The following is a 25284-nucleotide window of genomic DNA, read 5'->3' as shown; positions in this document are numbered from 1 at the left end:
GTTTCACAATCCATGAAATCAACTCAAAAGCAATAGTTCCTTGGAGCAGTGTAACGGGCAAAAGCTTACCCCTCTCGGAGTAAAGGCAATAGTGGCACAAATTTCCTGATGCCAGCTTGTTGTCCAGTAAATGGTACACAATGAGGCTTGTAGGCAAGATGACTTCCTGCATATCTTATCTATCGTCCCTTATGAATATCTAAAGATGTAGCATGCAACAGTGCCTCTCAAACCAATGGTCACAGGTGTCTGGCATATTGGGGATTCTAGTGGTAGTGTCAATAGGCTGTACGTTTTCTGCCTTGGTGGACAAAAACAAACCTCTTAAATAGCCGATCTTTTACAAATCTACCAGTCCAAATTACAATTATCACACAGATCTCCCTGCTGTGCAGGGGAATGTTGGGGGGGCGGGGGGCAGCAGATTGTGAAGGGGTCACTACACAGGGGGCATGAACACAAATATAGGCAACTCAACACATAAATGTGTTAGAACTCTTAACAATAAAGATGGCCATGCTATCGTTTCAAAGTTAACTGTCCAACAGCAGTGTGAAAATGAGCACTCCTACTATGGCAACGAGTCGGAGCATGTAGCAGTTCTTTGGCTGTAATGCTGCTTAACATGGGAGCAGCCTAGCACTAAGCATCAAACATGCCTACACTGGGAAATAGCCCAATAATTGTACAACTTCTGGTTAGATTAACACAATATCTTGTTTTGCTGCGTGAGAAACTGTTAACATTGTGCAGTTGCTAGTCTACCAAGGCACGATCACTAATGTCAACTTAAAATTGAAATGCATTGTTTTATCTTACCTTGGCAACTTGTGTAAAATGTTAATTTTGTGGAATAAACTGTTTTATAATGTGGCTCCTTTTTGTATTTTATGTGCAGTTGTAATATATTGCCTGTCATTGAAGTCTCAATCTACTCTTACAAAACTGCCTTTTGGTGTTTGATCATTTATCAATTTACTTATACCAATTTTGTTTTAGCTGAGCAGTCCGGAAAGCAGCCTCACACCACCTCTGTCGAGTAGCGTGCACTTGGACAATGAGTTGGACTCTGGGAGCACGGAAAACCACGTAAAAGCAGAACTCACCAGTGCAAGTAAAAGTTGCAAGCAGTCTCCACAGAACAGTCTTGTAAATGGGAAATCACCAGTGCGAACCGCAATGCATCGTTCTCCTCGTGTTGGTGGTGAAGGCAACAACAAAGAGGATGATCCAAATGAAGACTGGTGTGCTGTGTGCCAAAATGGGGGGGACCTCCTTTGCTGTGAGAAGTGCCCAAAGGTTTTCCACCTCACTTGCCATGTACCTACACTTCTCAGCTTCCCAAGGTGAGTTGAAGTCAAAGCTATTTATGAATCTTCATCCAGGAATGTCACTTCACCTATTCATTGCTTCCGGAAACAAACACATTCCAATCCAATTACAAACTAAATATTGTAGACTAATGTTTATCCTAATGTTTATCAGTTTTGAATGTCTGCTTTATAGATGCTTGAAATATCAGTGCTGGAAGCCTGTGATTCACTTAATTCATTACTCCCATCCACTTTGGAAATGCCCAGACAGACATGTATGCAATTTCGACCAATCAGAGGTTAGAATGCCTCGAATGCCAAAACATTTGTGCTTGCTACTCTGATTGGAATGAAGCCGCAGAGGCGTGAGGCTCCAGGAACGTAATAGCATGTTTTTTTTTGTTTTACAAAAGTCACCGTCTGTGACAGAAGTTAGAAAAGCCCAGCTTCGATGGCACAGTTGTACCCCTTAGGTTTAGCCTGAACTAACCAAAGGTTTGATAGCGATGGCTTATCAGCTAGACTTGGTCTAGGAGAGAAGGGCTTTAAGCAGCGAGTTTTGAGGAGTCTGGAATTCATCATTATCCACATGGTGCACGGGTGACAGCTGACCAAAAATGGCTGCGGTACATCCGAGCTTTGTTTACAAGCGTTGCTAGGCAACTCTGTGCGTCACTAGGGTCTTAAGCCAACAAGTGCCGCCGGCAGGTGGACGCCGGCCCATCCCCCTAAGGCCCTGTTTGCCACTGTTCCCTACGGAGCGGAAGGCGGAACCCCCTCCATGCTACCCGGAGGTAAGCCTTGCACCGGCAATCTATCCGTTCTTGTTTAATAAAGTGCACCCTGGCGTCCTATACTCATACCAGTCCCACTACGTGTGTGTCTGTTACGTTGAATCACTGTCAGCAAGTTACCAGATACCTATAACTTACTATCGTCAGTGTCCCCTACAACGTGCTGTATTGCTGCAATCCGCCCAGCACGCCGTAACACTTAAGCCCAACCTTGACTTACTCGAGCCTTACTGGCAACTCAGGTCCACGTTACCAGTGCCTCAGTCTATACCTAGAGCGTATCCTTAACAATGCTATTACCCATACGAGCATTGCATTTAGCCCTAGACACACGTGAGCACTGGATCAAGCCTTGATCATGTGAGTACTGCATTTATCCTTTGTCCTAGCTAGTCTTGCACCAAATCCACTCCCCTTTTGATTTTTGCATTTAGCCCATGCCCACTACAGCCTTTTGCATCTAGCCTATGTGTAGCCTTTTGCATCTAGCCTATGTGTAGCCTTTTGCATCTAGCCTATGTGTAGCCTTTTGCATGGCCAGCAACAAGAACCAAGTCATGCTCCAGCCCTTTCTTTACATCATGAGTCTATACTCGGCTCTACTGCCTCTACCTCACCTACCTCGTCGGCTTCCAATGGCAGTACCCCAACTCCCACCCATAACAAACTCCCCCTACCTATCACCCAACCTCTGCCTTGGAGATGCATACCTAACCTTTCCATGAGCGCTAGACTACCACTATGACATCACATAACATCGTGCCCACCACTTTCCTACCAATGCTAGACCTTACATTCACCAAACCTAACAATCTGAGCTCACTCGCTCCCTACCATCCCCTGCCTCTAACTCCCGCCCAATGGATCCAACTATGTGCGTCGAGACCTACGCCTAACCAACCCTGCTCAACCAAAATTAGAAATTCCAGACTGGGATACAGACTCTCCAGAGCAAACCACTCGTCATCCAAAAGCTCTAAAAAACATATCTAAAACCACTACTACCTGCCCAAAACTGGCACCTTTGCCTAATTGTGCTACAACCTGCCTCAAAGGGGGACTTAAATGCTAGATCGTTAACAGCCCACGCTCTTGACATCTGTGACTTCATTACCTCTAACAACCTAGACTTCTTAGCCATTACTGAGACCTGGCTCCAGCTGACCTCCGGTTCTTTACTCTCATTGGCCATTCCAGACAATAAGGCTATCATCAGGCAGGATAGGACCTCCACGAAAGGTGGAGGAGACACCTTTATTGCTAAAACAACATTAGGACTTAGGCCCTGCCCCAACCCAACCTTCCTATCAGGCAAACTCTTCATCAAAGTACCCATGTCTTCGATACGTACCATTATCATTCACCTTGTGTATAGACCTCCAGGTCCCCTATCCTCCTTCGAGGAAGACTTATTGCTACTTCTTACAGCCAACTTAAAGCCAAGCTCGCAAGTGATGCTTCTGGGAGACTTTAACTTAGGCCTACATGACCCTAAAGATGCCAATGCACTAACCATTGCCAACAGTATCGCAGAGCTAGGCTTTTCACAATATATCTCCCAATCTCCCCACAACAAGGGCAGACTTTTAGACTGGATCTCTGACATCAACTGCAATACCAACATCCTATCTAACCAACCATGCTCTAGTCTGACCATCACACTATTCTCTTTTCCCTACAGAATGACAACCAGCTTAATGCAGATAGGGCTATGGCACCGCCTAGATTATCAAGAAATATGCACAATTTAACTGCTGAAAAATGACTCGCTCTGCTCCAGCCTATCACTAACCTTGCCACTTCTAGCGACAACCCAACCTCTTTAGGGGACTTATACAACACCACCATTCTGTATGCCATTAATAAATTCACCCCACTAAAAATGCAGAAAGCTAAACCGTGCTCACACTTAAACACTTGGTTCACCCCACACCTCAGAACCTTGCGTAAAACTAAGAGCTGCTGAAATATCTTGGAAAAGCCCCCCTTCAGTAACAGAGAATTTCCTCACTGCCTCATCCAACTACAAAACAGCCATCATCCAAGCTAAAAGTGATTCTTATAATGACTGAATCTCTAATGCGAAATCTAATACAAAAGAATTATTTAACATCCTCAGAGTGCTTGAAACCCCCTCTAAGCCACCTGTATCTTGCACTAAAAATTTTACATGGTGCACCAATATTCAGACAGCTCTCTAACAAAATCGATCTACTGCAAACAAAAATAGTGAAAAAGAAAACTAGCCTGCTTAACAGCAACAGTTCTTGCGCCTTTTTATCACAGCGCTTATCAATGCCTCCTTTGCAAACCAATACAGTTCCAACTAATCTGAAGGGTACGTGGATCATGCCACCCTCGACCCCAACATCCCTACGACTTTAGACCCATCACCACTGTGCCCTTTCTCCTTTAATTTCTGGACAGGGCGGCTTACTTACAGATCCAGCATCACCTGGAAAGTAAAAACCTACTAGGACTCCGCCAATCAGGTTTCCGACCTGGACATGGCACGGAGGCTGCCCTTTTAGATCTAGTAACTCAAATGGAGATCATAAAAGACAATGGCAATCTGGCACTCCTGTTACTAGATCTATCAGCAGCCTTTGTCTTGGTGGACCACAAAATCTTATGCAATCAACTCTCATCTGCAGCACATTTCTCGGACGAAGCCACCTCTTGGATTCAGTCCTTCTTAAACAATAGAACTAAAAGAGTTTTCTCACCCTCTGCCTCCGCTACCCCTATCACCTGCGGAGTCCCCCATGGATCTTGCACCTCACCAGCCCTCTACAACATTTGTCTTCGGATCTTCAGTACAGTGGTCGAAGCTGAGGTTCATCTCCAGGACCCTCAGCTCATATGCAGGTAAACTGGCAGAGCCCACCAATCGGCATTCAAGCCTTTCATGGAAATCTGGAGGGTGGTTGTCCAAAGGGGAAAGCTGCCCTCCCAGTTCAAACTGGTTCCAGGAAGGCACACTGCAGGACAAAGACCAAGGGAGTTTGTTACCGCCCCAACTGTCTGTCTTTTCAGGCACTGAGAGCCTTGGTGGACTTTCCAAGGGAAGCCTTCCAAAGACAAGACACATCAAGACCTTCCCCACCCAAGTAGGTAGAAAAAAGCTCAAGTGAGAACAAGTCATCATGAACAGGGCTTAAAGTACAGCCACCATTTTAGGCAAATGGTGAAACTTCTGTCCCCTACCGTAGCTGCAAAGACAGCCTGGGTACAAGTCGACAAAAGGTTGTGCAAAAGGGTACACTGCCACCAGCCTGTCAAATGATCTTGTAACAGTAACTAAAAGTTACACCCCTTAGGATCAGCCTGACCTACACAAGGGTATGGTAGATTGGCGATCAGTCAGGCTTAGTCTAAGAAGGGAGGAGGGCTATAGTTGGTGTGCAAAGACCTCTGAGCATACCTTGGTTCAAGAAAACACTCAATAGGTATATAAAAATACATTTATTATATACTCTAAGGTGCACTGTTACATTTGTAAGTTCAGGTAAGCACTATAAATTGTGTATATATATTTCTCAGGCTTGTGGAATCTGCTTGGATCACATGCTGTGCATAGGCCGACATCTAGTGGAAGCTGCGGAGTATTAGTTTGTTTTTCGAAAGATGGCTGCCAGAGGCGGGGCTTAGTTAGAGGGCAGTCATTGGCTGTGGTCAGTATGACGCAGAGATCATTAATTGGTTACTACTACGAAAGACAGATCAGAAACGAAACTGATACTGATTTTTCTTTACCGAGGATTCCCAGCCTGACAGGGAATATTCATGAGCATGTGAATCCATGCCAGACCCATGCTGGAGAACAACAGTTACAGGTAAGTAACTTGTTCCTTTCGGATGGCGAGGGCCACGTGGCGTCAATTGACAGCCAAGCGCAAGTCCCCGACCTCGGAAGATCGTCCGGCAGGGCGGCTATGGGGAAGACCCCCGACGACACAAGCGCTACCCACAGCACGTCCACAAAACACATGAAGTCCAACCGAGACTCGACGCGGACGTCAAGTACTCGGAAAGAGGCACATAGAGAACGGTCCGAATCGGTGTCCTCTGGGTGTTCTCGATCTAGATCGCCGCATGACTCCAGGCAATCATCCACTGTTGCCAGAAGTGCCTGGCTCCCCAAGGTAACGGAGGTTCGATCGTCAGAAGACGAAGCCGACCTCTATCCCCAGACCGCACTCCAGGAGTCAGTGTCAACAGGCTGCGCAACGACGGTTCCCGAGTCCCAACCTCCACACTCCAGAGATGGGGACACTACCCCCGAACCTTGGCACCAGGCGTCGATAGGCTCCAAAGGGGCAAAAAAACAGGGCAAATACTCTTCCACCTACGGGGAAGGGGAAAAACAGAGGAAGCAGTCTCAGCCACCTTCCACACCTAAAAAACATTCTACCCCAAATAAACAGATGGACAAGTCTCAGTCTTCTGTTATCCCAAAGACCCCTGTTCAAACCAGTAGGTCTAGTCAAGATAAAACGGGGAAAGGCCTTCAAGAAAGAATCATTCCCAGTTCAAGAGAATGGTCTAGTGAGGACATAGATGGAGTCATGTCAATGATGTCGTCATTGGCAGATTTCTACGCCAAAAACCCTGAACACGTTCTCTCTCTTACCCCCGATGGGTCAACTCCCTCAAGCTCTAAGGATCCTATACCCCCAAGTAAGAAGTCCCGTGTTGAAGCTCCTACTTCAGACCCCTTCGGTATACAGCCCTATTCTCAATATCAGGGAGATCCATCCTTTTGTGAGGATCTAGATTTGGGCATGTTGGAAGAACAAACTGGGACGGGCTACTGTGGGGGTGACTAGGACCAAGAGGAGGACGACAACCCAGAAACCTACAGGCTAGATTCCTCGGTAGATGTAGAACCCCTGGTTACCAACTCCCCTGTCGATAACCAGCCTCTCTTGAATGAAGTGCTGTTCAGAGCGGCAGAACACTTCCACATTGACACCCAGGGTGCTCAGGAAGAGAGGGACTTTGCCGAGGAGTTAGTGGGAGAAAGGAGACCTGTTGCCAGGCCATCCCTATCCTTAAGTCTATTCAAAGAAGGATAGACCCGTCCCTTGTTAATCCCTATCTCACTAGGGCGGTAAACCCCAGAGTTGAGAAGCTTTTCAGGGCAGCCCAAACAGACCCACTGTACGTAAGAGGGCATCTGAAACCGTACTCCCTGGTAGTGACAAACACCTGTAAGAGGGCGGGAACACCCTTGTCATCGTCGGAAGCTCCTCCCGACAAGGAGAGCAAGAAGATTTATAGATTGGTCTGGAAAGTAGCCTCCACTTCCGCCTACCAGGCAAGGATTGCCACCTCCACCACCCTGCTGGCGAGTTACAACTGCCACCAGTGGGAAGAAGTCGCAGCACTCATAGATTCCGCACCAGAACCCTTAAAAAGCCAATTGGCACGAGTTTCGGCGGAAGGAAGAGCCGTGTCCGGTTGCATATTAAAAGCAACCTTTGATGCCCCGGATAACGCCGGCAGGTTGATAGCAGAAGGTAATGTTATCAAAAGGCATGCTTGCTTGCGACAGTCTGGGTTCAAAGCCGAAACCCACGCATCATTGACAGATAAACCGGTGGAGCCGGATCTATTGTTTGGAAAGGCGGTCGAGGACACGTTGAAAAATGCCAAGGACGAGTATGAGACACTGAAATCTCTAGGCCAACTAACCTATAAACCCCCAAACCAGAGAGGGAATGGCAATTTTCGTCACCCACGCAGACAAAATTCCCAGAGAGGGTATAACTATTCCCAGGGGCAGGGTACACAATAGAACAGCCAGCCAGCAGTACCCAGGGTTATGGCAGGGGTAATAAGAGAGGACGTGGTAAAGGTAGAGGCAGCCCCAGTAGAGGCGGCGGCACGCCTCCACCAAAACAGTGACGCTCTGTTCAGGGTCCCTTCTCACGCATCCCCAGTAGGGGGGACGCATTTCCAACTTCACCCAAGCTTGGGAAGGGATCACATCAGACAGATGGGTACTATCCACAGTGTCCGCAGGATACTGCATAGAACTGTTAGAGCGTCCCCAAAACCACTCTCCACGACAAAGAATACATTCTTTGGACCACCAGATGATCCTCCTCGAGAATCTTATAGCAAAGGACGCGATAAAACTCGTCCCGGGACAACAGGTAAACAAGGGTATTTATTCAACTTACTTCCTTGTGCCAAAAAAAGATTTGACAATGCGCCCAGTATTGGACTTACGGCCTGCAAACAAGTATGTCAAGCCCCAAAAATTTCGCATGACTACTCTCCAAGAGGTAATCCCCCCCCCCTCCTAAAAAAAAAGGGTATTACATAGCAACATTGGACATGAAAGATGCCTATTTTCATATTTCCATGTTCCCAGCGCACAGAAAGTACTTGCGCTTCAAGGTGGACAGTCGGCACTACCAGTTCAAGGTACTGCCCTTCGGGATAGCCTCGGCTCCAAGGGTATTCACCAAGGTACTGGCGGTGGCGGCAGCACACCTACGCAGGGAGGCAATCCCGTGTACCCTTACCTGGACGACTGGCTCATCACGGGGGAGACCCCAGTAATTTGCAGAACAAACGTTCACGTTCAAAGGACGATCGACCTCCTCTTCGAATTAGGTTTCTAAATAAACGAGAAGTCAAGTCTGGTGCCAAGCACCTCCAAACAATTCCTAGGAGCTATCCTAGACACGGAAGAGGGGTTGACCTTTCCATCAGAGGAAAGAATTCGGAATATACTGCTGCAAATTCCGCAATATCAGGCCGGTCGCCAGATAACTGTACGCAAAGCAATGCGTTTGCTGGGCATGATGGCGTCATGTATTTACCTGGTCCCCCACGTGCGCCTGAGTCCCATGCAGAAATGGTTGGCAAAACAGTGGTCTCGGGCAAGTGGTCAGTGGGACGATCTAGTGGTCGTTTCACCAACACTGGTACAAAGCCTTCACTGGTGGACAAGAGAAAATCTGTCCAAGGGGAAACACTTTTACGATCCCGAGATACAGGCGGTAGTCACAACCGATGCATGCCTGACAGGGTGGAAAGCTCACCACCTCCACCACACAGCTCAGGGTCTCTGGTCTCACTCAGTGGCCAAGAATCACATCAACCTGCTAGAGCTTCTGGCAGTATTCAGAGCGCTTCAAGCGTTCGAGCCGTACCTGCTGAATCTGTTAGTGCAGATTCGGACGGACAGCACAACAGCCATGTTTTACCTAAACAAGCAAGAAGGGACTCGTTCGCCAAATCTGTCCAAGCTTGCCCAGAAAATTTGGATATGGGCACTCAGACGGAACATCTACCTGTCATCACAACATGTTCGAGGGGATCTCAATTCTCTCGCGGACACTTTGAGCAGAGATCCCCTCCCAAAAGAACATGAATGGTGTCTACACAGAGACATCGTATAAGATCTCTTCTCTCAGTGGGGTTTCCCCACTATAGACCTATTTGCCACAAGCGAAAACAGACAGTGCCCAGGATTCGCATCCAGATTCCCCCAACCATACTCCCAGGGGAACGCCTTGTGGATGAACTGGTCAGGGATGTTTGCGTACGCTTTTCCACCAACCCCTCATCAGGAAGGTGGTCAACAAGATGCACAGGGAATCGATGACGCTCATCCTAGTTGCTCCCATGTGGGCGAGGAAACCGTGGTTCCCACACTTGCGCAGACTAGCATTGTGCAAACCCATCAAACTCCCGTGCTGGTACAACCTACTGTCCCAGCTCCGAGGTCAGACAGTGCATACTCAACCCAACGAACCTGGCAGCATGGCTCCTGAGGTCAGAGTTTGGACATCTCAATTTACCTCAGATGGATGGACATCCTAAAAGAATCTAGGAAGCTAAACACGAGGCACTGCTACTTTGACAAATGGAAAAGATTTGTTATCTGGTGCCAGAATAAGCAAATCAACCCAGTTGATTGCACTCCTTCCACTATTGTCACCTACATTCTCCACCTGCTGGACGCAGGGTTGGTATTTAATTCACTGAAGGTACACCTGGCAACTCTGTCAGCATACACCACCTCCCATAACAAGGTGTTGTGGTGGAAAGTTCCAGTGGTTAAAGCCTTCATGGAAGGAGTAAAGAGACTTCACCTTCCAATTTCTAACCCACCACCAGGATCGGACCTTAATGTGGTGCTATCTAAACTCATGGGCTCCCCATTCGAGCCCATGCATAAAAGTAGTCTCAAACACCTGACTTATAAGACTGCCTTCTTAGTAGCTATTAAATCTATAAGAAGGGTCTGTGAAATTCAGGCTCTGTGAGTGCAGGATCCTTTCTTTACTGTTCATAAAGATAAACTGGTTTTACGTATACACCCTAGGTTCTCACCTAAGTTTATTTCTAAATTCCACGTAAACCAGTCCATTGAGCTTCAGGCTTTTTCCAAGACCCCCAAAGCTCAGCTGATGTGTAACTACACACCCTATAGATGTGCGTAGGGCGGTCCTATACTATTTAAACAAAACCAGACCGCTAAGGGAAACGGACCAACTCTTTCTCTGTAGCCACAGGCAGAGAGGGAGATCACGTCTCTAAAGGTGCCATCTCTAAGTGGATTATACATTGTATCCAGCTGTGTTACTCCCTTTCTGAAAAGACTCTGCCTTTCACTCCAAGAGCCCACTCTACAAGAGGCATTGGGGCCACCCTGGCTTTCATTGCAAATGTACACCTTGACACCTTTTGCAAACCAGCTACCTGGTGGTCTATTCACACTTTTACTCAGCACTACTGCATTGACACCCATTCCAAGACAGATACACAAGTGGGACAAGCGGTTCTAAGACATTTATTTGCTCATGACCCTTCTCACATCCCACCTCCTTCTTCTAACACTGCTCGCTAATCTATGCACAGCATGTGATCTAAGCAGATTCCTGCTTAGATTCACATGCGACCCACCCTTCCTCCCCTCAGAGAGAAGGCACATGGATGCTTATGAACTTGTCTAATAGTATCTGCTTGGATATAGCTGTACTCGCGCTACACCTCATGCTACCTCATGTCAGAAAAAATAGCAATCTGAGGGACCTCGATGCGTGAGGGATCGTGGGTACACAGGATGTCACACTAGGGATAGTATTACTGGCACGCCCTGTCGATGTCGATTTTCGAGTTTCGAAAACAACTGTAATACTCTGCAGCTTCCACTAGATGTCGGACTATGCACAGCATGTGAATCTAAGCAGATACAAGCATCAGAAATACCATTATGGTGAGTAATGTATCCCATATATTAGATCACCTGCAATACTCTCAATATTAAATACAAATGCACCTGGGTAATCATTTTAGAATAACTTTTACAGTAACAAATCATGTAATAAACCAACCGGAAACATATGTAAACTTTCCAAATTCTTAATAACGTTTAGAACTTCAACACAATCCTGTCTTTATAGTCCAGCCCTATCTAGTTTGAGTCTCTCACAGTTCAGATAGACCACTGGGCCACCAGTGGCTGAGGAGTTGGCCAACAAAAGGCAGAGCGAAGCAAACAGTGTTCACAGTACTAGGGTCCAGGAGGGATCCCCCAGAGTTGCAGGTAAGTAATATCAGTGGTTAAGAATAGGCTCAGGGAGTTTCGTATCACCCACTGAACAGATCCCTCAAGAACCAGTGTCCAACGGCAGGTGGTTTTACCGCTAAGACTAGAAAGGGTTGCACCCCCTTCCAATGTTTGTCTATGGAGACCCGAGTGGTAGAAGGATACATGCTATCGGCAGCCCCCAGAGTTACAGGATCACACATGCAAGGACGTCATTTCACCAAAATGCCAGGGGTAGCGGAAGTGACATCACACGATCCTTGACTTTTGACATCACAGGAAGTGATGTAATTTGACCCCACCCCCGTGCCCTCACAGGAGGTGATGGCACACAACCTTTCACCCCTTGACAAAACAGGAAGTGGCATGACATAGCATTGTTCCTACAGTACACTAACAAAAATGTTTGATATCAATGTAATATGACATACATTTCATAAAAGAATGGATCACCATATGTAGCGTTAATATCAGTGTATAGGCCCATATTTCCAAATGACTGAATGTAAGCAGACGTCCATCACAATAACTTGGACTATTGCACATCTCTGGGGCTGAACTTTAAACGGACCGAGGATCTCAAAGAGGCATAAACCGCAAAGCACAGATATACAGTGCCTGCCAACTGTCTGGCCACAGACTGGAAGCAGCAACTGACCAGCACAAGTCCAAAAACGATGGTCTGGTGGGTTGTCCATAGCTCTGCTAGTGGTCATGAATGATTTGAAATCTTCCAGCCATCACATTTCTATTTTGCTCATCTGGTAAGTAACCTACAGTTTTTTTTTTGGCAGCAGCAGGTCCATGACATTACCCCTAGAAAATGGTGATTTTATTATTTTCTTTGGTCCTTTATATCTTGTGTAATGCCATCCTCCTCCAGCTAGCGCCTAAGCATTGGAACCGGAACTGAGCACCAGTTGCACTGCATCCTCTTGTTCCCAAAGCAATTGTTACCCCTGAGCTGTCCTTTCATACATATATTTGTTTGCTTGAAGAAGCAACAGATGGTTTACTTCAAACACGGTCAACTTCATGTAAATTAATTATCTCATCTTGCGTCTATATACAGTGTGCCTGTGATGCCGGTCTGGCTCAACTGGGTGCGGTTGCGCAGTGCCCAGGCAGGATTGGTGGCAGAGGTCACTTGGGCACAACCCACTCACCACAGGCCCAGTGACTCGCGTGCAAAGCAGACAATGAGAAACACTGATGAGATGTGCATTCATGCTGTGCTCTCATAGAGTACTGTGTTAGGGAGAATTTGTTTGTTTTGGCTTCTAAGGCTATTTTTCTGGTCTGGGCTGCATCCAAAGGGTGCAGTCTGTGGGGTGTTGTCCTTTGTGTCTGGCCTTTTCCCAGTCCCACCCTCCACACTTGCAATTGGTTGGAAAAGTCAGGTGTGTTTGTGTGTTTGTGGCTTCGTTTCAGCAGTCATTTTCCATTTGCTTTGTGGAGAGCCATGTGGGAGGATGTGGCAGGGACTCCAGTCTGGAATCAACCTTAGGTGCTGGTTGATTGTGAGTGAGTAGTTTCTCAATTGTTGTACTCAGTTTTTGGGCTGCTTTATGCACTCTTTTGGAGTGATGTTTTTTTCTAATTATAATTTAAAAAAAAAAAAGTTCTTCTCTCTTCAAATTTTATTATTTATTTACTTAACCATTTATGTATTTATATTTTTTGGTGAGCACTGTGTGCTAATCTGGTGTCTGTCTAGTGTTTGTTTTGGCTTCTGAGGTGGTTTTTCTGGTCTGGGCTGCATCCAAAGGGTGCAGTATGTGGGGTGTAGTCCTTTGTTTGTGTCTGGCCTTTTCCAGGTCCCAATCTCCCCCCTCCAACCCGCCCTGATTGGTACATTCACCTGGTCATAACTGACCTTCCCAGGGAAGCCCACTGCCCGGCAGCCCCTGCGGCTAAGGACCCCAAGGCAAAGGGCGGGTCCTGCAAAGGGGGCTCCAGAAAGTGTCCGCAGGTGTCCGCAGGGGAAGCAAGTGAAGCCAGCAGTGAACAGACACCAACAAAACTAAGTGGGGAATGGGTCAGGTATAGAGCAATCACTCTACTCCAGAAAGCCCCTGCCACTCTACTTTATCTTTACTTAACGTAAACTGCCATAGACTCGCACCATGCACACCTAGAGAGATTTGACCACTAAGCTAAATCCATTCAAGTCTGGACTGTAAATATTGTCCTGCCTAACGTACTAACATACTTACCAATGTTAACTTGTGCCACTCCCAGAGACAATGATGAAGATTAACCAGCCTCACACTAAGACAGGTGCAACAATGTTACCAAGAGCCACACTTGGATGGAATCATGAACTATATCATGTCCCACACTTAGATGGAATTGTAAATGATAGCATGTACCTCATCTAGACAGAATTCTGACTGGTAGCATATAGCTCACTTAGTTGGTACTGTAAATGATAGAATTGCAAATGATGGCATGTGCCACACCTGAAAGGAATTGTGAATGATAGCATATCCCGCACTTAGACTTGTGAATGATATCTAGCATTGCAAAGTGAATTGCCAAGTGACTGGCTGTTGGGCTGCACGCTGCTGTGCTGCTCTGGACCTCGGATTCTGGTCTCTGTATTGTGCGAGTGACTTGCCGTTTCACTAGTCGCCATGGAGAAGTGGCGCACATTCGAAACTTGGACTCTTGTGCTGGTGGGTTAAGGTTGAGGGCTGGGTTCTCTGAACAGAGTTTGTTTTGCTCATGGTGTTTGTGTAAGCACAAGAGGTACTTCTTAGGTACTTGCATCCGTTTTCCTCATTTTCTTTTGTTTCAGAGAGGAACCACCTAACTGATCTGCCCATCCGCCCACCGCCACGCCCCCCAACTGTGACCAACTCATTCAAATATTGCGTGCACGCGCATTGCGTGCGCATTGCGCGCGCATTGCACACGCATTGCAAAGTGAATTGCCAAGTGACTGGCTGTTGGGCTGTTTGGAGGTGAGGTGGGGGGGCCTTATAAGGGGAAAGGAGGGGGGGAGGAAAATTCTCCCTGTACAATTTTGGCCTCTGTACCTTCTCTTAAGGAACCCTTTACTAATTTTGCCTCACGCAGTTAATGTGTGTGTGAGAACTAAGGTCATTACCTTTTGTGAAATCTAGACATTAGAGCAATATTGTATTTTAAAGGCCTTTGGGTCTTTTCGGCATTTTGGGCATTTTGATCTTTTTCAAGTGTATTCACTCAATATGGCCACAGTATTAAGAAATGGGAAAATATGACTACAAGCCCTAATGCTGGCCAATGCTCCCCCGTACCAAATAATGGAAACAATATGGTTGAGCTCAATGTCAACTTGTAGGACTTAGGGCTAGTGGGAGAAACAAATGAGCAAAACGAGATCTTGGAGGATATAAATCTGGAGGTGGTGGGTGATGATGACTGTTTGATGAATATGGTTGTAAATAAGAAAAATCACAAAAAAACAGATATTGTACAGGAAGTGGAGCTATCACACATGTTTGCCCAGGTACAAGCAAGGGGTAGTGGAAAAATGTCAGAGGATGAGGATGTCTTATTCATTCCAGTGGGCTTATCGTTTGACTCTAAAGTTCCCATCCAGACAAGTTTCCTAAGTATTCGAGAGATTCCGACTGCACAGTCTGTGGAACAATCTGAGGAGTCAGAGGATACAAAACTGGATGCATCGATGTCACAAGCTGTGAAATTAGAACTGAGTAAATGTGTAAGGCTCTCTAAAGGACCCTCAACCCCTGTTAATGCGGCATGTAATGGTGTTGACAATGTTCACCTCTTTAATACTCTTCCTCGAATGCAGACGTTAACACCACATAGAATATTCTCTGCCAGTGCGAAATTTCCTCTTCCTTGAGCCTCAAATTTTTCTGAGGCCGGGGGTCAAAAGAGGGCAATGGAGGAAAATACTGATTTGCCTTTGCATGAGGGGTTGAGTCCAAAGGAGCAAAATAAAATATTGTCATTAGTGCCCGAAATTCACTCACCGCTGCCTAGGGCCACCCTGACTAGTTCCCCAATTCCAGAGAATGATGAGCATTTTGAGGAATCATTGCCAGTAATTTCCAAGATATTAAATCTTCTGGACAAGGGGCATGAGCGGACTCATTGGGAAATCAGAGACTTTAAACGGATTGTATTAGATACACAATCCAAACTTCACAGGGTGGAAGGATTTCTAATGGGTAAAACCGGTGTTGATATTCTAGGAGCAAGGAAGGCGACCTTGCCCCTTTCTCTGACAGCCAAATCCCAGGGCTCTCAGACTAGTGAACACCTAAACAACCGTCCCAGCTTTAGCGCTGTTGTAACCACTGTAAGTAAGTCGACAATGACTGACTTTGCCCTTACAAATAATACTCCGAAAATATGTGATGAAGGGGATAAACAAATTCTTAATGTAATGAAAGAACTCTATCAAAAAAATGACTAAAGTAGAACAGGGAGTGTGAACTTTGGTTCTGTCTTTTACTCTTAAAACTGGAGGGGAGGTGGAAGAGATCAGTGACATTAAAATCCCCCCCAGATACCCCTGATAGTCCGTCAGTCCTGATTGACTTTTTGGAAAAGTCCAACAACGTAAACAACTCAGTAGCGGGCTCTCAAAACACAGATGATGTATCAATGCAAGAATGTGAGGGTTATTCTCTCTCAAGACGCCAGAAACGTCTGGCGTTGAAAGCAAAAAAAAAAGGCAGCTAAAGAAAAATCTGCACCTGGATAAGGTACAAAACTAAAACTAAAAAATGTAAAGTTCTGACAAATGAGGTTGCACTGTCAGACTTGACACAGCTGAATGAAGAAAGTCGAGTGGCTCTGCAGCTTCACAATGTAATTTCTGATGTAAATCCCTCTTGTCCAGTTTTGGACAATAAAAAAATCACAAAAAACAAAAAATATGAAGACACAACAAGGGGGTGGGGGGGTGAAGACCGTCTAGGGCTGAAACATAATTTCAGGGCCCGAGCACATATCTCTCTCCGTTAGTCTGAATGGGGAGGACATTAAAGAAGTAACGGCTCCAATTATCCAGCTTTTGTAAAGTATTTGAAAAATCAACCTCAAGCCAAATCTTACCGCAAGAGATCTTGAATCAGATGGAGGAGGCCCCGATGACATCAATGGAATCGAACAGATTGGGCTTCAACTCACAACCATTGGTTGGTAATCGGGATTCCTTGTCCACAAGGGAAGTGGTCTCCTGGCTCTTGCTGGATAAGGCGCCTACAGTAAAAATTGAATTGGCTGATTCCAACGAAAGGGTTGATATGGACCAGGCACTACCTGTGTTAAAAATGTTTCTCAAAAAGCAATAGAGGAAACCGGGAAACATAAGTGACCTTCCAATGATCATTAAGAACATTATATTGTTTGTTTATTTATATGGCGCACCGGACCAGAAGGTATGAGGGCGCAAGCATTACAAGAATATTCTCAACTTAGTTACAATACTGTACATTATTTACATTATTATGCATAGTGAGTAGATGCAGTTACAGTGAGTAGAAGCAGTTCCAAGGATACAGAGTAACATTACGACATAGTTACAGGTTGAACACATTTGTAGTAGTTGCAGGGTGTCATTATTGGTCTTTGTTCTTAAGCCACTGGATGTAGTTACGCCGAAATTGGTGGTAGGTTTGAGGTACTCTGACGGAGGGTGGTAGTGAGTTCCAGTGTTGGGCTGCATTTACATGGAAGCTGTTGCCACCCATTTTCGTGCGCTTGAATCTGGGAACAGCAAGCAGGTTAGCATTGCTATTTCTGGTGTCTGTTGGGCGTGTATCTGGTTATTCTGTCTGAGAGATAACGGGGAGCTGCATTGTTAAGGCATTTGTGGGTGAGGGAGGCTACCTTAAGCAGAATTTTGTCCGAGGTAGTGAGCCAGTTGTGGGTTCTCATAGTATTCGAGATGTGTTCTCTTTTAGGGAAGCTAAGCGCTGCTCTAAGAGCATTGTTATGTAGGATCTGGATTTTATTGGTAATCTGTTTGTTGGCACCTACATAGAGGGAGTTACAATAGTCCAGTTTAGATAGTGTGAGAGCCCTGGCTACAGTAATGCAACTTTGGGTGGAGAGGAAGGGTTTGGCAGAGCGTATAAGCTTGCATGTGTAGGCTGTCGTGGATGCCATGGAGCTGACCTGTTTATGGAAGGAGAGGGTGGAATCGAGATAGATGCCAAGGGTTTTCACTTCCTTAGCTACCTTTATAGGGTTGCCGTCAATGGTGAAGCTGGAGTAGTTGAGGTCCAGTTTGTTTAGGTTTGTGGCTGATCCCAGGATGATGAGTTTGGTCTTGTCATCATTCAGGCATAGACTATGGGAGGCCATCCATGCCTGGATGATGAGGTACACCTTGTTCACCAAGGCCAAATCTGTGTTGTAATCTCCCGTCAACGGGATGAGGATTTGGGTATCATCAGCATAGTTAGTGTAGGTGATACCCAAACCGTCGATCATCAAACAGGGGCTTAGTGAACATGTTGTACAGTGTGGGGGAGACACATGACCCCTGAGGCACCCCACATGTGATGGGAATGGGGTCAGCGGAGGCCGTGGTGAAGACGCGCATGGATCTATTGCTAAGGAATGATGTGATCCAGCCTATAGCTTCTTGGGGAAAAGTGGGCCGCCGAGTCGAAGTGCTGCTGCTGAGAGGTCTACGAGGAGCAATAAGCCAGTTTTCCCATTATCTCTCAGTGTCAATTTGGGCCTTGAGGTCGATGATTGCGGTTTCTGTGCCGTGTTGGGGTCTAAATCCTGATTGCTGGACTCCTAGGAGGTGGTTTTGTTGAAGGAATTTTTGGATTTGAAGGTAGGCTGTCTTGTCGAGGATTTTTAGAAGGAAGGTGACGGTGGTGATGGGTCTGTAGTTGGTGGGTATGGCTGGGTCGAGTGTGGGTTTTTTTTAGTAGGGGGAGGACCCAGGATTCTTTGAGGTTGTTGAGGATGGTACCAGAAGAGAAGGAGGCGTTGATGAGTTTGGTGATAAATGGAGATAGGTCTCTGGCCGCGTCTTTGATTTGAGGTGGGCATAGGTTGCCTTGGCAGTTAGAAGGCTTGAGGCCGAGTATGATTTTTTCCACTTCTAGCGTGGAGACTTTGGAAAAACTGAAGCGAGTGGGGGGGGTTGGGGGAGAGGGTGTTAAGGGATAGTGCGTGTGGGGGGGTTAGGTTTGGCCTTGGATAGGGTCTCTTTCTTGTTGTTAATTTTGATTTGGAGGCCTGCGACTTTACTGGAAAGGGCATTTTGGATGCTGGTGCACCATTGTTTCTTTCTTGCAGTTGTCTGGGACCGGGATGGGAGTCTCCAGCTCTTTAAGGATGGTGAACAATTCTTTAGTGCTGGATTTGGCATGCAGTATTCTCAGATTGTAGGATTCTTGTTTGGCGAGGAGGATTTCTTTTTTGTAGGTAGAGACTATTTTGTTGAGGATCAGCTTGTTGCTGTCAGTGGGATTTTGTCTCCAGATTTGTTCCTTTTTTCGTTTCTCTAGTCTGAGGGCTTTTAGGTGGGCCGTGAACCAAGTATTCAGGTGTTTTATTGGCTTGGGTTTTCTCAGCTTTAATGGTGCGATGGCATCTAGGGCTAGGCGCATGCTGTTGTTGTAACTTTCAACCAGATGGTGGGGGTTGGAGTTAGCAGGGAATTGGTTCAGTGTAGGTAGAATGAGAGGGATGAGTTTTTCCGCAGTTATGTTTTTCTTGCTTCTAGTCGGGATGGCTGTGGCTAGGGAGATGTTAGCGATAGGGCTGGCTGCTTCGAGTGTGAAGGAGAGGAGGTGGTGGTCAGACCAAGGTTGCGGGGTGATGGCAGTGATGGAGATTGCGCAGTTGTGGTCTGCTATCCAGTCAAGAGTTCTCCCTTTGTTATGAGTGGGGGTGGACACTCTTTGGGTGAAGCCTAGTTCTGATAGTGAGTAATTAATGGCTGACGCTTGGGTGTCTTTAGGGTCATTGTAGCCAAGGTTAAAGTCTCCTAAGAGGAGGCATTGATAGGTATTTTTTAAGTTGTTAGAGAGGATGGAGTTAAGGTCTTCCTCAAAGGAGCCCAGAGGTCCTGGGGTCTGTATGGTAGGTGGATGGTGATGGTTTGGGAGTTGGTGGTGGGGAGTTTGGCTGTGAGCAATTCACAGGATGAGTAGTGATCCGTATTGTCAGGTTTAAGGTTGAGATGGGTTTTGGCGATTATAGCGAGGCCACCGCCTCTAGAATCAATTCTGTCTGCTCGAAGGATGGAGAAATTCTCAGGGATGGCTAGCGCCAGGTCTGGGCCAGCTGCTGCATGAAGCCAGGTCTCAGAGATGGCTAAGAAGTCTAGCTCTTCCATTAGGATGTGGTCTGCTATGTCTGTCGCGTGGGCTACTATAGATCTCGCATTGATTAAAGCCCCTCTTATGGGAGTAGTGGTATGTTTACTCGTGGTAGGTATAGAGGTTGATGATCGAAACTTATGTTTGGTGGTAGTATTAGTTTGGGTAGGCTTAGGTAGGTTTGTGCCTTTGTTGGACGGGATCGTCAGGATGTAAGGCTGGGACCAATTAGATGCTTTGGTATGGGTGGAATCCCTGGCTCTGGGCTCGTATATTTTGGGGAGTCTGGCGCGTAGTTTGGAGTTTCTAGCAGAGAGGTTGCGCGGTGTAGAGGTGCATGGTGAGTGGCGGGGTGGTAACCATGCTGGTCAGGCCTATTAGACGGGGGGGGGGGCTGAGAAGACTAGTTGTGTGGATAATGTGGATGATGAGACTCAGCAGGGCTGAATATATACCTGGTAGGTACATTTTAGTGGGAGGAGGTGCGACCAGTGGGCATGTGTTTAATATCAGCTGGTTCCTGAGTTGTTAGGGTTTTACCTTACCTAGGATCAGAATCAGACCGCTAAAGCACATTAAATTGCAATGACTGAATGGGCCAGGGATACACCCTGATTCGAAGTCAAGTGGACAGCTAAAACACATTGGAATGCCTTGACTAAAGGGGGGCAAGGATTCACCTAGATTCAAAAGTCACATAGGCAGCTAGAACACATTGGAATGCCTTGACTAAGGGGGCAAGGATTCACCTAGATTCAAAAGTCACATAGGCAGCTAGAAAACATTGGAATGCCTTGACTAAGGGGGGCAAGGATTCACCTAGATTCAAAAGTCACATAGGCAGCTAGAGCACATTGGAATGCATTGACTAAGGGGGGCAAGGATTCATCTAGATTCAAAGTCCGGTAGAAGGCTGAGGGAATTTTTCGCGCTAGGTTACATTGACTATCCGATTGTCTAAATTGACAGCGATTGAAATGGATGCAGCAGAAGGCACCTAGATTTTGTGAGCCAAGTCTGGGATACTGGCAGTAGTGAGAGCATTCAGGCCAAATCAGGTGTACAAGTCACTAATGTGCATTAATCAGGACATTAGCAAACAAACTGAATACATTTTGGTCAGTAGGCATTCAAGTGGCAGTTTTAGCAAAACAGTCCAGCAGTTCGCGCAGATTTTGCACTTTAAATACTATTTCCTGCAGTACCACAGGCAAACATGGTAGTGGAGGCAATGGGGTAGCTGTGCGTTGTGCTGTAGTGTAGGTCAGAAATTACCTGGAGTGTGACGGGCAGGGGGTATGGCAGACGGCAGCCACAGGCACAAACAGGCACGTAACAGGTGATGGCCTTGCTGCAGTGGGCCTTGAACAAAGTGGGCCGGCTTCGCCTGCCGGTGACCAATAGGGGAGCAAATAGGCACGGCAGCCTAGCAGCGTTGGGGGCTGGAGCCTCAGTAGATGTTGGTATAGGCAGTGAAAATGCCGACGGCCATTTTGGAAGGGTGAGAGCCTCGTGTGACTCAATGGAGATTTCAGCGCCGTAGCAGTAGACAGATTTCGATTCTGTGAAAATGGGCTGTAAGGAAGCCTATCCTTCCTTCCGTGTTGTGCAGGATCGCGGATGCACTTTTTGTGCATGTGCTTTCGGGAAATGCGCTCGAAGTTAGCGCTTACCTTAATTCAAGGCACGGATGTGGGGCCATGGTGGAGATTGCCCGCCGGGTGCACGTTGCTCCTGGAGGGGCTGGGACAGGTCCTGGGAGCTCCTGCTCCTATGCTGGTGGAGATAGTAATAGGAGATATTGGATCTACTACCAGATGCATCTAGGCTTAAAAATCAGGCCCAATGGGAAAGTCTGAAGGAAGGAAACGGAAATCTCCATCAGGTCCATGTGGAGGCCCCCTCTAATACCAACATGCAAGGCAAGCCGATTTTGAAACATCATAATCGGTTAACCACGTCAAGCACGGGGGAAAACTCCCAAAGGGACCAAGGTAACTTGTCTGAGCATCTTTTTAACCCCAGAATTACTCAAACAAAACATCAACAGGACGGTGAAGCTAGGTCTTGCCAACAGTCAATAATGCCAACTCACATTAAAGTTAGTGACTTGCACAATATGACTTGCCGACAACCGGCCCTTCCAGATTACCCTAGCATTTTGCTATATAACTTCTCCAGCATGGGGTCTGGCATGGATTCACATGCTCATGAATATTCCCCGTCGTCAGGCTGGGAATCCTCGGTAAAGAAAAAACCAGTATCAGTTTCGTTTCGGATCTGTCTTTCGTAGTAATAACCAATCACTGGTCTCTGCGTCATACTGACCACAGCCAATGACTGCCCTCTACCTAAGCACCGCCTCTGGCAGCCATCTTCAGATTTTTACCGCATGTTCATGTGTTGGGATCCTCGTGCTATTGCTCTCGAGCGTTAGTGCTATTTTTTCACGTTTTTTCTCAAAAACTTCGTTTTTTCGGTCAAAAGAGCCTCAAGCTCCACCGACTCTCCATCCGATCAACGGGGACCCGTTTCGGATTAGTCTGCGCCCCTCAAGGGTCAAGATTTCGTCGAGCTACGCTTTTGGAGGACTCCAGAAGTTTCTCAGGCCCGGTCATGGCCCAGGAGAAGGGAAGCTCGACGCCCGGAAAGCTGTTCAGGGTCTGCCCTGGATGCCAGCTGCAGAACGTCTTCAAGGAGGACGAACACTCTTTTTGTCTTTACTGCCTACATGAGGACAAGACGCACGTGGAGAAGAACTGTGCGTTTTGCGGCAACATGTCGGAGCGGACCATGAAGGACCGCCATCAACGTCTCGCCAACTGGCTGGAAGGGAAGAGCCCGTCCGGCGAGAAGAAGAGGAAGAAATCCGAGCGGTCTTCTAAGACCTTTGAGGACGCCCCGGCGACAGGGGTCCAACATAAGGCCAAGCACCACGAGTCCGCTGGCACTGGGAGCGCCGAACGGTCGGGCTCTACGGGCGCCAGGCAGGGCGCACCCTCCCCGGCACCATCAACCACGAGCCAACGCTCTGGGTCGGGTAAGAGGAAGGCCGAGCACCCGGCGAAGCTCCTGGAGAGGCCCCGGTCGAGCTCGAAGGCGGAGGGGGAGCGAGGCAGTGTCCCCCCCCCTCAAGGATAAGGCGGTGAGCGCACCTAAGTTGGTGAAGGCCTTAATCCATCCGGCCAAGCCCTCTATCGAAGCTGTCGCGGCGGCCCTGGCTCAGCCTGTGGAGGCTACACCAGTGGTGGCGACCTCGGGGCTCAGAGTCTCCCTGCCACCTCGGAGGGAGTCCTCTTTTGTGCCCATCGATAGGACCCCCGTGAAATCCCCCGTGGGGAAGAAAAAGGGGGGGGCAGGGCGTCGTCGTAGATTCGGCCTCAACCTCGGAGGAGGAGCTGGTCGAGGTCTTAAGCCACGGCCTCGGCGTGGAAGAAGACCGGCCCGTCGGGATGGATCCCGACGCAGGGGACGACGACCTCGTCGAGGGTACCGACGGGGCCCCTGATCGCCCGTCGGATTCCCCTCTGCCAGCGCCGCGAGACAACTCGGCGGCCATTTTGTTGGCTATACAGTCCTTATGCTCAGAGATAAGGACAAGACTACCGTTGCCGACGGAACCTCTCCCGTCGGGGGACCCAGAACCGGGACCTTCTGGTGTTCCCCCTACCAAGAGAAGAAGGATCCACCCTCCACCTCCTTTTCAGCCGTCGCGCCCCTTCCAGCCCTCCTCCCCGTCCACCCGAGGGGATGATATGGGGAGTGACACGGCAGTGACGGGTACGGACGACGAGGTTTACGACGAGGATGTACCGTTGTCGCCTCCCACCAGGGCTTCTCCGCCCGACGAGATTGGATCGTTCCACTCTATGATCGCCAGGGCATCCGAGCTTTTCCAACTCTGCCCTGAGGAGAAGAAGGAAGGTTTCCTTTATCAGCGGCGCGAGGCCAAGAGGAAGACGGTCCTCGCGGTGCCTCTATTGGACGACATTTGGGATGAGGGCCTCACCCTCCTCAAGAACCCTTCCACGACGCCAGCTAGAAGAGACCGGTACGAGAAAAAGTACCGGGTCCCGGACACGGCCCCCCTGTGCCTCCGGGCGCAGCCTACCCCGGACTCCGTCGTCTCCGCGGCGGCCAGGAAAAAAGCGGGGGGGGGGGGTGCGGCCTCCACATCGACTTCCCCACCGGACGGCGAGGGAAAGAAATTGGACGCTATGGGACGCAGAGTCATCTCGTCTGCAGCGACGACGATTAAAGCTGCCAACGCCTTGGCTATCGTGGCCCGATACGACAGGGAGCTCTGGTACAAACTGGCTCCCCTGCTGGACTTCTTGCCGGACGACAAGAGGGCAGAGGCCCTGGAGATCCTGCAGGAAGGTGAGGTGGCTTCGGACCACGCCATTACCGTTGCGACGGACATCGCCGACACTGGATTCCGCCAGTTGGGCAACGGCGTTTGCCTTAGGCGGCGTGGATGGCTCAAGGCTACGGACTTCTGTCAAGACGTTCAGACCAGAGTCCTGGACATGCCCTTCGATGGGAACAACCTGTTTGGGAAAACAGTGGACGATTCCCTTCAGGCCATTAAAGCGGACACCGAGACGGCCCGGGCCCTTGGAGTTCTGCAACAACGACGGACGCCCTTTCGGAGCAGCGGAGGCAAGGGCGCCTCCAAAGGTTCCGGCGGCGGTTTCTCCTCCTACCGTCAAGCAGCCCGCTCGTCGTCTCAGGAGGCCTACAGAGGACGAGGCAAGTCTGGCGGACCCCGCCGTCGTCGCCAAGGACAAGGCGCTAAAGCCTCGTCGAAGCAGTTATTACCAGTTCAAAGCCCTCCCCTTCGGTCTACGGTCGGCACCCAGGGTGTTCACCAAGTGCCTCGCACCGGTGGCGGCTCAGCTGCGCCGCGAAGGGATCCACGTCTACCCCTACCTGGACGACTGGCTCATCCGAGCCAAGACAAGGGAGCTCGCCGTGGTTCACAAGGCAAGGACCGTTCAACTTCTCACGGACCTGGGATTCTCCGTGAACTACGCAAAATCCCACCTGGTGCCCGCGCAAGACGCTCTGTTTCTGGGAGCGAGGCTCAACACAGTGTCCCTTCTGGCCTCCCCGTCGGAGGAGAGGACCAGGACCATCCTGGGCAAGGTGCAGCGGATGTTGGTGGCCGACGCGGTCCAGGTGAGGTCCATCAAGTCCCTCCTCGGAATGATGTCTTCCTGCATCTACCTCATTCCCATGTGCAGGCTCCGGATGCGCCTGTTGCAGGAGTTCCTGGACGCGCGCTG

The 25284-nt window shown here is 48.3% G+C and overlaps 1 protein-coding gene across 5 annotated transcripts in view; it reads left to right on the top strand.

Annotated features, from left to right (window-relative positions):
- The window catches only part of TRIM33 (tripartite motif containing 33), a 1358766-nt gene that overhangs the window by 998404 nt on the left and 335078 nt on the right, over positions 1-25284 (top strand). For all 5 annotated transcript variants that reach the window (XM_069633393.1, XM_069633392.1, XM_069633390.1 and 2 more), the window contains one exon: positions 1000-1346. In XM_069633393.1, the coding sequence (XP_069489494.1) occupies positions 1000-1346 (347 nt within the window). The remainder of the gene's footprint in view (positions 1-999; positions 1347-25284) is intronic.

The sequence above is a fragment of the Ambystoma mexicanum genome, chromosome 13 (genome assembly GCF_040938575.1).
Source record: "Ambystoma mexicanum isolate Mex_15411 chromosome 13, UKY_AmexF1_1, whole genome shotgun sequence".
In the NCBI taxonomy this organism is placed as follows: Eukaryota; Metazoa; Chordata; class Amphibia; order Caudata; family Ambystomatidae; genus Ambystoma; species Ambystoma mexicanum.
This window is presented reverse-complemented; position numbering and strand designations above follow the sequence as displayed.